This window comes from Aquarana catesbeiana, linkage group LG13 (genome assembly GCF_042186555.1).
Source record: "Aquarana catesbeiana isolate 2022-GZ linkage group LG13, ASM4218655v1, whole genome shotgun sequence".
Taxonomy (NCBI): domain Eukaryota; kingdom Metazoa; phylum Chordata; class Amphibia; order Anura; family Ranidae; genus Aquarana; species Aquarana catesbeiana.
Window position 1 is genome coordinate 153,280,018 of NC_133336.1, and position 16,351 is coordinate 153,296,368.

The 16,351-nt window shown below is 43.6% G+C and overlaps 1 protein-coding gene across 2 annotated transcripts in view; it reads right to left on the reverse strand.

Annotated features, from left to right (window-relative positions):
• Positions 1-16,351, reverse strand: part of ARG2 (arginase 2) — a 1,243,303-nt gene that overhangs the window by 612,240 nt on the left and 614,712 nt on the right. For both annotated transcript variants that reach the window (XM_073610731.1, XM_073610732.1), the window contains exon 5: positions 9,685-9,779. In XM_073610731.1, coding sequence (XP_073466832.1) covers positions 9,685-9,779 — 95 coding nt within the window. The remainder of the gene's footprint in view (positions 1-9,684; positions 9,780-16,351) is intronic.

Consider the following 16,351-nt stretch of genomic DNA (forward strand, 5'->3'; position numbering starts at 1 on the left):
AATTGGTGGCCTGAGGAGCACTTATCTTAGGGAGCGCAAGAAAGTCACAGATTCTCAGAGGTCCGGAGCTGCAGCAGATGACGTTTATGTCCCATGGCTGTGGTACTATGAGAGACTGCGATTTCTGTCAGACCATACTGAAGTCAGGGAATCCCTCTCCACTCTTCCTTCCACTCTTCCTTCCACCCCAGCTGAGGCTTCCGATGTCCAACCTGGGCCTTCCAGCCAGGAAGAAGTGGAGGAGCCCAGCTGGAGTCAGGTATAGCATTCCTCTACAGATTTCTGGACAATAAAGAAATGATGTTTCCTAGATGTTATTATTGATCACTAATTGCTGATTGAAAAAAGTGTTTTACATATCAATAGACAGTAGTGGGCAAAAATAATTGGGACAAGAATGAAAAATCCTGGGCTCAGAAGGATAGTCTGTTATATTTGATAACATTCAATTTGCAACAGTCAGGAGGTGAAAATTGTGTGTGATTGATGAACAAAAAACTAAAACTATGTCCCTTTTTCATACACAGGAAGACCTCAGCCAGGAGGAGGTTGTGGAATATGGCAGTCAGGAGGAGGCTGGGATTAGTGGCAGCCAGGAGGAGACGGGGCTAAGTGTCAGCCAAGAGAAGCCTGGGACAAGTCGCAGCCTGACTGAATCGCAGGTTCCTCCCCTCTGCCTTCCATATAAAAGAGCGAGGAAGGTGACTTCCATGCAGTATTCAGCGCTCAGGCTCATTCAGGAGGCTTCTGCGTCCCTCCGAGCCTTACCCACTCCTGAAGAGGCCTTTGCCTGCATAGCTGCCACCAAACTGCAGGGCATGCAGGAGGGTCAACGCCTCCTGTGTGAGCAACTTATTTATAAAGTCCTAACTAAGGGGGTGAGTGGGGAACTAACACCCAAGACCGACGTGATTGAGTTGAACCATCCTCCTCCTGCTGCCACAACTCCACCACCAGAGCCACCGCGTGGAAGGAAGCGTGGAAGGAAGACCAGAGAGTGATGACCCTGGGTTCAGTCTGGTCTGACAAAAGCTGCAGTCTCTTGTATGACCACAGCCTGGGGACACAGATGTCATCTGCTGCTTTAAGGATCTCTGGGACTTCTGGACCAGACTGCACTCCCTTAGATAAGGACTCCTCAGGCTCCCCAATTTGGCTTGAAAATAATTGATGTCTGCCCTGGGGATCCAAGGCTTCGCCAATTTCTGCAGTTTCTTCCAGCGTTGCCTCCCTCTTTGTTTAGTTGTGAGCCCTTAATAAAAGTTTTATTTTGGAAAATTATACTCTCCTATGTGTGTTTTCATCCAAAAAGGACAGTTTGTTGGTGACGATTCAGGTACATTTCTAACATAAAATGTGAAATTAACAAGGGACAACAACACCAAACAATCTCCTACAGATTAAATAGAACAACATATCAATGGTGTTGTGGTAACTTGACACAAAAAACACACACAAACATTTTCAGGAGTACAAATAAAAATCACAAAAACAAAAAATAAACCTTGAAAAAAATACAAACCAAAAAAAAAATAAATAAACTGGCCTTAAAAACAAACAAAAAAAAAAAACACCAAAATAATGATGTCAGATGTGACAAATCAAAATATATTGAGGGAATCCCGATAAATAGTAAAGAAATACGTTTGTGAGAAGTCTGAGTGAATATGAGCAGCAAAAATACTTAATTCTTGTCACATTATAAAGAAGAAGAGAGTGCGCTGTATTAAACCATTTTTAACATTGCAGCGTGACGAAAGTGCTGTATCCATTGCGAACGCTAATTTTACCAGACCGAGCTGTTCCGTGTCGGAATTTCTTCTGAGCATGCGTGGCACTTTGTGCATCGGAACAGGCCACACACGGTCGGAATTGACGCGATCGGATTTTGTTGTCGAAAAATTTTATATCCTGCTCTCAAACTTTGTGTGTCGGAAAATCCGATGGAAAATGTCCGATGGAGCCCACACACGGTCAGAATTTCTGACAACACGCTCCGATCGGAAATTTTTTCATCGGAAAATCCGACCGTGTGTACGGGGCATTACAGTGTTGTGGCACCAGCACCACCACCACCAAAGGCCCAATTTTTCTGCCCTTGTTCAACAGGGGCATGTAATTACAAGTCTTGATCTAATATTTCACAGCAGGGCCCGTTTCTGCGCCCACCAAGAGCGAGTGAGGACTTACAGCGTTGTGGCACCAGCACCACCACCACCACCAAAGGCCCAATTTTTCTGCCCCTGTTCAACAGGGGCATGTAATTACAAGTCTTGATCTAATATTTCACAGCAGGGCCCTGTGAGGGCTTACAGTGTTGTGGCCACAACAACACCTAAGGCCCAAATTTCTGCTGAATATATAGGGCAGGCCCCTACTTTCAAACATCCAACTTACAAACAACTCCTACTTGCAAACGGAAGGAGACAACAGGAAGTGAGATGAAATCTACCCCTAGGAAGGGAAATTCTCTCCTGTAAGAGTTAATATTGGAAAAACATTTCTCCTTTCCACTGATGCTTTATCACCAATCCTTGTTTCACAAAAAACCCAAAATTTTCAAAAAACATTTGTCATTGGGACAAAAAGTGAGGTGAAATCTTCTGAAGAGGAGCACAGACAGCAAAACAAATGTCACAGGGGTGATAACCCTTCCCTATGTTTTCCAAAAAGCTTAAAAAAGATTTTTTGGCTGGAGCTAAACACGTTAAAAATGTACCCGTTCAAAATTACAAACAGATTCTACTTAACAACAAACCTACAGTCCCTGTCTTGTTTGCACTGCCTGTAAACTGCTGTTCAAAGTATATAGGGCCTGGTGGCCCCACACCTTTCCTTTTTTTAATTTGGGTGCGGGGTTCCCCTTAATATCCATACAAGACCCAAAGGGCCTGGTAATGGAATGGGGGGGACCCATGCCATTTGTCTCACTGATTTTCATCCATATTGCCAGGACCCGAGATTACATTAAACCCGCAAGCAGTTTTAAATGACTTTTTTCCTTTAAAAATGACATTTTGTGCAGGGACTGTTCTAAGCCAGGGAAACACGCGCCACTTTACAGGCATACTATAGACACCCCCCTGGTACGATATTTAAAGGAATATTTCACTTTTTTTTTTTTTTACTTTAAGCATCATTAAAATCTACAAGGGGTCTACAATCTGGTCTGTATTCGCGAAGGGGATGAGCGGAAGACTGCTTTCCGTACCAGATTCAGTCACTTTGAATATCTCGTAATGCCATTTGGTCTGTGCATTGCTCCAGCCACCTTCCGGCATTTTATTAACTATATTTTCAGTGGTTTTCTAGACATTTTTGTAATAGTGTATCTTGACGACATTCTGATTTTCTCTGTGTCCCTTGACCTACACCAGGGGCATGTCAAGAGTGTTCTCTGCCATATCCGCCAACATGGACTGTATGCCAAGCCCAAGAAATGTGAATTTGAGCTACAGAGCATCCAATTTCTAGGTCTGGTGATCTCCACAGAGGGAATTAAGATGAATCCCCAAAAGGTCTCTGCCATCCTAGACTGGCCCGCACCCACAGATAAGAAGGGGGTGCAGCGCTTTGTGGGATTTGCAAACATCTACCTAAGATTCATCAAAAGATTCTCTGCCATAATCGCCCCCCATCACGCAACTGACAAAGCTACACACCCAATTCCTTTGGTCCCTGGAGGCACAGGCTGCCTTCGAAATTTGAATAGACTTTTTACATCAATTTGCATTACAAGTCATCCAGATCTATCTTTGCCATATGTACTGGAGGTAGATGCATCGGAAACCACAGTAAGTGCAGTCGTGTTACAACGCCAGGGTCTCAAGGACCTAATGCACCCTGTGGCCTTCTTTTCACACAAGCTCTCTCCAGCAGAGAGGAATTATGATGTGGGGGATCGAGAGCTGCCCTGGAACAATGGAAGTATCTACTGGAAGAGGCGGCTCATCCGATACTAATTTACACTGATCACAAAAATCTCAAATACCTAAGGACTGCCAAAGGTCTAAAGTCACGACAATCTTGATGTGCTTTGTTCTTCTTGAGATTTGTGTTCCATATTACCAATCGGCCCGGATCAAAGAATACCAAGCCGGATGCGCTTTCCCATGTATTATTATTATTATTATTATACAGGATTTATATAGCGCTAACAGTTTGCGCAGCGCTTTACAACATGAGGGGAGACAGTACACTTACAATACAAATCAATATAGGAGGGATCAGAGGGCCCTGCTCATTAGAGCTTACAATCTATGTATACGATGACCCGAAAGAACCACCTGTACCAGATACTTGAAACCACCAAGCTCCTCATTCACTACCTTATTATTTCTCGCCTTGACTATTGCAACTCCCTTCTCATTGGCCTGCCTCTCCATAGGCTATCCCCTCTTCAGTCTATCATGAATGCTGCTGCCAGACTTATACACCTTACCAACCGCTCAGTGTCTGCCAACCCTCTCCTCCAATCCCTACACTGGCTCCCAATCACCCAGCGAATTAAATTCAAAATACAAACCACAACATACAAAGCCATTCACAACTCTGCCCCGAGCTACATCTCCAATCTTGTCTCCTAATATCACCCAAATCGTCCTCTCCGCTCTTCTCAAGACCTCCAACTCTCAAGCTCTCTCATCTCCTCCTCCCATGCTCATCTTTAGGATTTTTCCAGAGCCTCTCCCATCCTCTGGAACTCGCTACCTCCACTGGTCCGGCTATCCCCCACTCTTGCTACCTTCAGGCTATCCCTGAAAACTCATCTCTTCAGGAAAGCCTATTACGTCTCCAACTAATCTTCTACCACTTCCATCATCTTATTCCCCACAGTTACAACCTTTTGTACCACCTGCCCCAACCGATTAGATTGTAAGTTCTTCTGAGCAGGGCCCTCTTAATCCTCTTGTATTTTATTGTATTGTAACTGTATTGTCTCCTTTTATATTGTAAAGCACTGCGTAAACTGTTGGCACTATATAAATGCTGTATAATAATAATAATACTATCCTGTCTGCAGCTCATTTTTTGTTGTTGCAAACTGATCTGCTTTTGCAAATTAAGCAAAGATCTGTGGGGGGCTCCCTGTCTTCCTGGAGTCACATTGGTGCCTAAGGAAGGATTGCTATGGCAGGAAGATAAAATGTTGTGCCAGAACATTGGAGTTCAAGGTTCGTGGACTCCATTGGCAGGCTACTTCGAAGTCCACAAGACATTGGATCTAGTGCGATACACATTCTGGTGGCCACACTTGGAGAAGAACTGTAAGGAATATGTAAACTCATGTGCCATCTATACCCGGAACAAGACTGCGAGAAGCAAAGCCTGGGATCTGCTCAGACCCTTGGCAGTTCCTGATAGACCACGGAGGATGATATCTATGGACTTTATAGTGGAACTTCCTCCGTCCGAAGGGTAAACAGCTATTTTCATGGTGGTGGATTGACTGTCCAAAATGGCCCACTTCCTGCCTCTGAAAAACATACCTTCTGCTATGAAAACTGCTTGAGTTTTTGTTAAAGAAATTGTGCGACTTCATGGGGTGCCTGAAAATATTGTCTCAGATCATGGGGTGCAATTTACTTTGCAATTTTGTAAGGTTTGTGAAGTCTTGAAGATTGAATTGCCCTTGTCCTCTGTTTACTACCCACAAACCAATAGGGAAATGGATTGGACCAACCAGCCGCTTGAGCAGTACATTCAATGTTTTATGCAATTTGTCCAGGATGATTGGGTATCACTATTACTATTGGTGGAATTTACCTAAAATTAGCTACAATAACACCAACCATTTAGCTACAGGTTAGTCTCCATTTTTTGCCAATTATGACTTTCATCCGTCCTTCCTACCTGATCTCGTTCCAGAATCCACTGTTCCTGCTGTTCAGAACATAGTGGATTTCCTCAACCACAATAATAAAAGTTTCAACAGAAAAAGGAAGGAACATTGCTCACCGACCTAGTGCATGAATACGTGAATGAGTGTGGCCTCTGCCAGTGCTACTCTAGCTACGCCCTCTGACATGTTTTGCTCTAAACAGCAGGGCTTGGTCACAGAGCAGCCCTGCAAGTTATACCTGGATTCTGGATTGCTTCAAGAAGCAGTGACTAAGGCACAGGCGGATAGCAAAAGAACTTTGACAAGAAGAGAAGGGGGGAACTGAGTCTCCTACCGGGTGCCCCTTAAAGAAATTTGCACCTAAGTTTGCAGGGCCGTTTCTGGGGCAAATTACACTTTTTGAGGCATCATATGAGTTATCCTTACTAGACTGATTTAAAATTCACCCGTCGCATGCCATGTCCCCAATTTAGCGCCTTGCTTTTAAAGCCTAAAGTGCCAGATCCTTTTCTAGATAGCGGGCCACCTGAACCTCTGCTTTTGAATGGAGTGGAAGCTTTTATGGACTGTAGGAAGAGAAGGAACCAGCTGCAATACTTAAAGTGGACCTTCATTCATTTTTTCAACTTTCCATCTATTAAATATTCTGCCCTTGTTTTTTGGATAGTAAAAAAAAAAAATTCTGCCAGTAAATACCTTATACAGCCCACTTCCTGTTTCTTGTCTGGTAAAAAGCCTAAGCTTATGATATGATGCACAGCTCTCTCTCTCACTCTTGTGAGAGTTTGCCAGGAAGGAAGGGGGGGTGAGTCATAAGAGGGCCATTGAGAGCTGCAGGGCTGCAGAGCTGGAAGTGTGCCTCTATGTAAATCCAGAAAGTGAACAGGCAGCAGCTTCAGCTGCCCACAGTTAAAATGGTTGCAGACTCAGTGGAGGGAAATTTCTACAGCATATTTGGCAAGTACAGAATCACAGTATACATAAAATAATATGCAAAATGGTGGAAGAGAAGCATCAGAATGGCAAAGATGTTTTTATTACAAATGATGTGAGCAGACTGCAGTTCCTCTTTAAATGGAAGGTTTATGGTCCTGAGGAGAATTCCTGGGAGCCTGAACAGAATGTCCACGCAAAGGAACTTATTTGTATCTTCCTCCGTATCGACCCAGAAAAGCAGAGCAAGTTGAGCATTCGGAAGCTGCCCGTAGGGAAGGAGCAATGACAGAAAAGCACCAGCCATAGTACAGGTGAAGGCTCAAGTCACATACAAATGTGCAGATCTGCGGGTGCTCGCTTTGTTGTGCATTGACGTACACATGTGCAGCAGCTGAACTAGTCAGTGCTGTCTGATCTGCAACTATTCCTGTGTTCTTGCATCTGTTCTTGTTTGACTTCTGTGTTTGACCCAGCTTGTCCTGACCACACTTGAACACTATCTGCCCTGACCCTGGCTTGTCTCTGTTTTTTGTTCTGCCGCCTGTCTGCTTCAGTGTTGCTGACCTCTGCCTGTATCCTGACCATCCTCTGCCTGCCGTTCATGCCTGCATCTGACCGTCTTTTGTGGACCTGGCTCGTCTGACCACATGTGCAGTTATCCATCTGTCCTGCTCTACATACTACCTGGACCTTCACCTGTTATGTGCTGCCCGACTCTCCTGCACCTGCTACTAGCTAGCTGCCCGTCAAGAAACTGCCGTCTACTGTCCGTCCAGCTCAGGGTCTGCTGCCATCTGCTGTTCTGGCCATCTGGCCCATTTCTAGCGAAGCATTTTTTACTCGTGGCTGTGGTCAGCTTGACAACTTATAGGCCCTCATACCTTGCCGCTCTCTTGTGGCCACTGTCTCATTATCAGTGGTCCCAGAGCCGGGACTGTAAGAGAGGCCTCACCCTACACAGCAGGCTCTGCTATAGGGTACATGACACTGTCCTTCTCAGCTGGAGTGAACTTATTTACAAGCACTATACTTGGGCTGACAACCCCCCAACATTTCACAATGGATGCAAGATCTTCAAGGTGGCATCCATACTTGGGTTTTGATTTAAAACTATGATCATCACAGCACTTTGTGAACTATAACCATGTACATTTTATTTTGCTGATTTTATTTACAACATATCAGGTAAGTTTGACGAAAGACAGTGCACACAGCAGGGAATTCCCAGTCCAATTTACAAGATTCTCTTTCAGGTGCTCAGGCTCAGTGTGTCCTTACACACTACAACAGAAACAAGTAAAGGGATTGAGCCTGCAACTCTGTAGTCCATATAGCGATTTTAATTGTTGATGACAAAAAGTGACAAGCAAAATACTGATACGTTTCGTCAACAGCCTTTGTCGTAGTCTAATCTATTTATTCTTAATGTCTGGGAAGTAAATGTCATTTTTTTTTAGAATATGTATGTATGTAAGGAATTCTGTCTTTGAATAAATATTAGTTAACTTTATGCATTATTTTGCAACATGTAAGGTATGACTTTACATTGTCTAAGGCAAGTGAAGGTACATTAGTAAAATACAGTTTTGTAATAAATAGCTTCCTAAAGTATTCACTTGTTCAGACTAATGACAATTACATCTATACAGATATGAAATATAAACTACTTAAAGCAGACCTTCAGTCATTTTTTCAACTTTCTATCTATTAAATCTTCTGCCCTTGTTGTTTTAACTTTGGATAGTAAAACATTGTTTTCTGTCAGTAAATACTTTATACAGCCCACTTGCTTCTTGTCTGGTCATTAGCCTAGACTTATGACATCATGCACAGCTCTCTCTCTCACTCTCGTGAGAGTTTGCCAGGAAGGGAGAGGGGATGAATCATAAGAGGGCCAATGAGAGCTGCAGGGCAGCAGAGCTGAAGGTGTGTGTCTGTGTGAATCCAGTAAGTGAACAGGCAGCTGCTTCAGCTGCTCACAATTAAAATGGATGCAGCCAGACTTAGTGGAGGGAGATTTCTGCAGCATATTTGGCAAGTACAGAATCATAGTATAGATAAAATAATATGCAAAGTGGTTGAAGCCAAGCTTCAGAATGGCAAATATGTTTTTATTACAAATTATGTGAGCAGACTGCAGTTCCTCTTTAAGAAATGGTATAATGTATGGCCAGCCTAAGTTCCTGGAGTACCCCAAACTTAGGCTGGCCATACATTATACAATTCTCTTATTCCATTTCCTTAGATTTACCTTCAACTATGTAGTGCAAGGGCCTACCTGATTGCATACAAATTGAAAGTGTTTAGGTCTGACCTCATATTATATGGTGTTGGTGAATCTAAAGGAAAATTGTACAAGAAAACTGTATAGTACAATGTATTGCCAGCTTTAAAGTTACACTAAACCTTTGTTTTTGTTTGTTTTTATTAAATAACAAACATTTCATACTTACCTCCACCATGCAGTTCGTTTTGCACTGTGTGGCCCCGATCATCGTCTTCTGGGGTCCACCGGCGGCGGAGCTCTCCCGGGGGGGTTACCTTGCGGGAGCGCTCCTGAGTCCAGCATTTGCGTCTATAGACACAGAATGCTGGACTCGGCCCCGCCCCCTGCGTCATTGGATTTGATTTCACCTTAATGCATAGGATGCATTAAGGTGAAAAAACACAAGGTTTTACAGCCCCTTTAATTCAGGCTGGCCATATATTGTACTGTACAGTTTTCTTGTACAATTTTCCTTTAGATTCACCAAAACCGTGTAATATGAGGTCAGTCCAAAACACTTTCAATTTGTATGCAGTCAGGTAGGCCCTTGCACTACATAGTTGAAGGTAAATCTAGGGAAATGGAATAGGAAAATTGTATAACGTATGGCCAAATGATAGTTTATTACTATAAAACTTACTGTTCAGCTGCATCAAGATCACGCAAACCAATATATACAATATCCAACGTGGAAATGCACGGTTTTAGCCAAGAAAACCCAGGGATCAGAGGAACCTGCAAAAAAAAAAAAAAAAAAAAGTACACTTTCTACATTTGCAACATGACAAAGGCATTTGCTTATTACAACCTGATGGTTATAAAATAAGTTGCCCTAAGCATGAAATAATTTTCCACTTGTGCTTTAAAAAAAAAAAGGTCACATGAGCAGACAGGTCAAGCAGAATTTTTTCATTCCATTTTTAAAGTGGAAATCATAGTCATTATTATACAGGATTTGCTGTATATAGCGGCAACAGTTTTTGCAGGGCTTTAAATATAAAGGAGCACAGTACAGTTACAATACAATTTGATACAAGAGGATTAGGAGGACTCTGTTCTTAGGAGCTTACAATCAAAAATGGAGGGGCAGCTGGTACAAAAGTAAATAACCTTTTCATAAGGGATGAGCTAATAATGAAAGTAAAAATACAGTTTTAAGATGGAGGCTAGACAGGATAGGCTGGCATACTTGCCAAGAGTCCAGATTTTCCCGGGACAATCACTATTTTTGGACCCTCGTCCCGATCTGAGGCCGTCCCGATCAAAATCCCAGGATTTTGCTTTTATCCCGGGAAATCAGGACTGTTTTTGGCACTGTAGCTTCTGGCTCGAAAAATATGGCCGCCGCCGTGAGATCTCTTTCCAGCTAGCAGGTTCTTTCCCCTTGTGTTCAGTTGGGAGGGGAGGGGCCTCCGATCCGTGCAGCCAATCGGCTTCTCTCTTCGGTGTACAAGTAGACAATTCTCTTGTACACTCAAGCTGGTTAGCTGCACGAATCGGAGGCCCCTCTCCCCCTCCACTGAACACAGGGAAGCAAGACCTGCAAAGACACATGGGGACACCTGATCTAAGGAGGGACTCCACTGGGGACCCTGATGTAAGGAGGGACTCTGCTGGGGACACCTGATGTAAGCAGGGACTCCGCTGGGGACACCTGATGTAAGGAAGGACTCCATTGGGGACACCTGATGTAAGGAGGGACTCTGCTAGGGACGCCTGATTTAAGGAGGGACTCCGCCGGGGATGCCTGATGTAAGGAGGGACTCCGCCGGGGATGCCTGATGTAAGGAGGGACTCCGCCGGGGATGCCTGATGTAAGAAGGAACTCTGCTAGGGATGCCTGATGTAAGAAGGGACTCCGCTGGGGATGCCTGATGTAAGGAGGGACTCTGCTGGGGATGCCTGATGTAAGGAGGGACTCTGCTGGGGATGCCTGACGTAAGGAGGGACTCTTCTGGGGACACCTGATGGCATCTAGTGGCAGGCGACATGGCAAGTGACACGCTCAGGGCTCCCACTGATTCTGCATCATGGTGAGTTGAACTACTTCATTTTATATTACAATGTATTAATAGAAATAATGCGCTTTAATCATTCTGACACCATAATAACCATGGTGCCGGGATGATTGAAGCGCTAACAACAGATGTTTTGAGTATCTTTATCTGCTGATTGTTAAACTTTATGGAATATACATTTTGCTATTATGCTTTCTTTCTTTCTTTCTTTCTTTCTCCTTCCCTTCCTATTTGTTTCTTTCTCCCTCCACCCCTCGTTCATCTCAGACTCGGACCACACCCCCTTTGAGCCACGCCCCCTTTAAACCACACCCACCCATTGTTGGCTTTAAAGCAGCCAATAAGGTACAATAGCGATAGTCAAAAAATGAATTTTATTGGTACAAAAAATATAATATAAAATACTATAAAATAAATGGATTCTGACTATTGAAGTCAGGACATGAACTGAGTACAGCATAAAAACTGCAACGGACAGTGCCCGTTATTGGGAACAATGTACAATACAGTGTGTTTTAAGACAACAAGAATTTTGAGTATTGAATCCTTAGAAATTACAACGGACAGTGCTCGTGATTGGGAACAATGTACAATACAGTGTATGTAGGACAACAAGAATTATGAGTATTAAATCCTGACGCGTTTCGACCCTCACTGGGTCATCTTCAGAGGATAGTTGTCAACTGTAGGGATGTAAGCATATATCAAACATAGCATAAAACTCAACAATAGCAAACCTGTGTATATCCAATGTAACATATCTGCATAAATTGTATAGTTACCTGTCACAGAGTTCCCGATAGTTCAAAGTATTTAAGGTAGTATGGTTCCTCCTATGTCCTTTGTCTCCCCCGTGTCGGGCCAACTCCCCAGAGAGCGGGTGATAGACCAGATATGCCTTGCGAGGGATCACGCCTGCATTACCCCCCACAGGGGGGAAAAAGAAAGGGACAACGGGTGGCCCGAACTGCACCCAGGTAAAGTAGCGATGGTGCTAAAAACAAGGTTAGAAGTAAGGAGTCAATTAGTTCCTCCAAAGGACTGGCAATTCCCCTATTTGGGGGCAGTATACTCATATTGGGATATGGGTCCATAGGCATGCAGGGAACAAAGAGTGCAAAGGGCAAAAGAAAGAAGGAGAAGGGGAGGGGGGGAAAAAGGAGAGGGGGAAAAAGGGGAAGAAGGGAAAGGGAAGAGGGAGGGAAGGGAGGTGGGGGGGAGGGGAAAAAAAAAAAAAGGAGAGGGGGGGGATAGGGCAGAAGGGGAAGGGAAAGCTGGGAAGGGAGGAAAGGACGTGTGGGGAAGAGAGAAAGGAAATGGATAGGTAAAAACGCAAGTAGGAACGGAGAACCCCACAATGTGAAAAAGGGAAGTGAGTGACTAGCAAGAACAAACAAGCAAGCAACAAACAACAAATGCCCTGCTGCCCATCCAGAACCATACAGCAGTAAAAGTATGGGAATCAAAACAATGGAGTTAAGGCACTGGCCGTCCAGTGAAGTGACCAGATGCGAGATGGAGAAGACCAGCCAGGCTGGAAATTGTGGGGGGGGGAGAGGGAAAGGACAGGAGGGGGGGGGGAATTTAATACCCATAATTCTTGTTGTCCTACATACACTGTATTGTACATTGTTCCCAATCACGAGCACTGTCCGTTGTAATTTCTAAGGATTCAATACTCAAAATTCTTGTTGTCTTAAAACACACTGTATTGTACATTGTTCCCAATCACGGGCACTGTCCGTTGCAGTTTTTATGCTGTACTCAGTTCATGTCCTGACTTCAATAGTCAGAATCCATTTATTTTATAGTATTTTATATTATATTTTTTGTACCAATAAAATTAATTTTTTGGCTATCGCTATTGTATCTTATTGGCTGCTTTAAAGCCCCGGTAGGGGGTTCTCGTAGTATTTTTATGCCTCTTCATACCTGTACGCACTCAGCTCCCTTCATACCTGTATGCACTCAGCTCCCTCATACCTGTACGCACTCAGCGTTTATAGCAAACTATTAGGACGTGAAAAAGTTAGAGACAGTACTACAAAATTAAAATTTTGAACCAAAACACAGAGTCTGGACTTGAATGACTGTATTATTTACCACCAGTAAACATTCTCATATCATAAACGCACACCAGGGGCATTGCTAGGCCTAAAGATCTGGGGCTAGAGCCCATAGCAGCGAAGTAAAGAAAGTTATAAGCCTGGGCGGGCATACACATGTATATAATATACGTATGAGTGTGTGTGTGTGTATATATATATATATATATATATATATATATATATATATATATATATATACATACATAGAATTATATACAGCACTCAAAAATTCCACTCTCATTCTGCGAGTGTAATTTGAGGGCTGGAGAGGGTGGGCTGCCTGGGAGTGGTGGGGGGGGGGGGGGCGGCGAGCACCGATGGCAGGCAGGGTTGTATGGGAGCTGTTCTCCCAGTGATCGCGGAAGGGAAAAGAGAGGAGAGCAGGCGGCCAGATGATCAGAGCGTCAAGGAACATCACAGCTTTAATTTCGATTTACGTGTGTTCCCTGCACTTGCAGTCACATACAGCCCCTCCTTGTCCTGGGACTTTGATAGACAGATCACCCATCCAATCCCGGGACGTGCAATGTATATCAAAGTTCCTTGGCCAGGAGGCGGGGCTGTATGTGACAGCAAGCGGCAGGAACATACAGCAATTAAAATGAAAGCTGTGATGTTCCTCAGCGCTCTGATCATCTGGCCGGCAATTCTCCTCCTCTCTTCCCCTGCACAGGTAGGCTGCATTGGTGGACACCGGCTGCATTGGTAGACACGGGCAGGCTGCATTGGTGGACACGGGCAGGCAGCATTGGTGGACACGGGCAGGCAGCATTGGTGGACACGGGCAGGCTGCATTGGTGGACACGGGCAGGCTGCATTGGTGGACACGGGCAGGCTGCATTGATGGACACGGCAGGCTGCATTGGTGGACACGGACAGGCTGCATTGATGGACACGGGCAGGCTGCATTGATGGACACAGGTAGGCTGCATTGTTGGGCACAGGTGAGGCTGCACTGATGGGCACAAATAACATTTTAGTGTCTTTTCATGAGATAATTTATGAGTGCGGAATTAGGGTGGGGCAGGGTAGGGGTTGGCTGGGGCAACTGGTGGCGAGTAATCCTTGAGGCCTGGCTAGTAGCTTAGGACTTGAAATTATAATATATAATTAATATATATATATAAAATATTGTTACATATCTGAGTGCAGATCCCATTGGTTTGTTATATATATATATATATATATATATATATATATATATATATATATATATATATATATATATATATATATATATATATACATACACACACACACACACACAGTTGTGCTCAAAAATTTGCATGCCCTGGCAGAAATTGTGAAATTTTGGCGTTAATATTGAAAATATGACTGATCATGCCAAAAAGCTGTCTTTTATTTAAGGATAGCAATCACATGAAACCATTTATTATCACATCGTTTTTGGATCCTTTTTAAATCATAATGATAAAAGAAAAATACCCAAATGGCCCTGCTAAAAAGTTTACATACCCTGGAATGTTTTGACTGCAAGCATACACAGGGTGCCATGAAGAGGCCTTGCGGCTTATGCATGCGTTTGCAAATGCATGCTAACTAAACCCCTGTTTTTAACGCAGACTGTTGGGCAGGTTAATTTGGTCAGTTGGCAGACTGGTTGGTGAGTTGAGCTATGGAATGTTCTGTTTTTGTCTTTCATGTGATAGCCCTTCCATGTGCTCCTTGCTGTGAAGGCCAGTTATAGGTGGGGGCAGGGGCCATTTGTTTGTTACTGGTGTATATTGGTCAGGGGACACACTGTACACCTTTGCTGCCATTGTGCTCTTGCTGGGTGTCCAGTGTGCTCCTGTTCCTTTAAGGGGGACTGGGCTGCCTCCCTGGAATGTTCTGTTTTTGTCTTCCCTGGAATGTTTAGCCTTGGTATAAACACAGAAGGTGGCACACACAGGTTAAAATGGCAATTAAAAGTTAATTTCCCAGATTTGTGGCTTTTTAAATCACAATTGGTGTCTGTGTATAAATAGTCAATGAGTTTGTGAGCTCTCACACGGCTGCACTAAGCAGGATAGACACTGAGCCATGAGGAGGTAGAAAAGAACAGTCAAAAGACCTGCCTAACAAGGTAATGAAACTTTACAAAGATGGAAAAGGATATAAGAAGTTATCCAAAGCCTTGAATATGCCAGTCAGTGCTGTTTAAGCACTTATTAAGAAGTGGAAAATAAGGGGCTCTTTTGATACCAAGCCAAGGTCAGGTAGACCAAGAAAGATTGCAGCCACAACTGGCGGAAGAATTGCTCAGGATACAAAGAAAAACCCACAGGTAACCGCAGGAAAAATACAGGCTGCTCTCCAAAAAGACGGTGTGGTAGCTTTTAACCACTTAAGCCCTGGACCATTTGGCTGGCCAAACACCAGAGCACTTTTTGCTATTCAGCACTTCGTCGCTTTAACTGACAATTGCGCAGTCGTGCGACGTGGCTCCCAAACAAAATTGGTGTCCTTTTTTTCCCACAAATAGAGCTTTCTTTTGGTGGTATTTGATCGCCTCTTCGGTTTTTATTTTTGCGTTATAAACAAAAAAATAGCGACAATTTTGAAGAAAACGCATTATTTTTTACTTTTTGCTATAATAAATATCCCCAAAAAATATATTTATAAAAAATTTTTTTTTTCCTCAGTTTAGACCGATATATATTCTTCTACATAATTTTGGTAAAAAAAAACGCAATAAGCGTTTATTGATTGGTTTGCGCAAAAGTTATAGCGTCTACAAAATAGGGGATAGTTTTATGGCATTTTTATTAATTTTTTTTTACTAGATATGGCAGTAATCAGCGATTTTTATCATGACTGCCACATTATGGCAGACAGATCGGACACTTTTAGCACTATTTTGGGACCATTCACATTTATACAGCGATCAGTGAGATTAAAAATGCATTCATTACTGTGTAAATGTGACTGGCAGTGAAGGGGTTAACCACTAGGTGGCGCTGTAGGGTTAAGTGTGTCCTAGGGAGTGGTTCTAACTGTGGGGGGAGGGGCTGTGTGTGACACGACACTAATCACCACTCCCAATTACAGGGAGCTGTGATCAGCGTCATTAGGCAGAATGGGGAAATGCTTGTTTACATTAGCACTTCCCCGTTCTTCCTCACCGTGAGATGATCACGGGTATCCCCATGGACCCGCGATCACGCTCACGGAGTTCCCA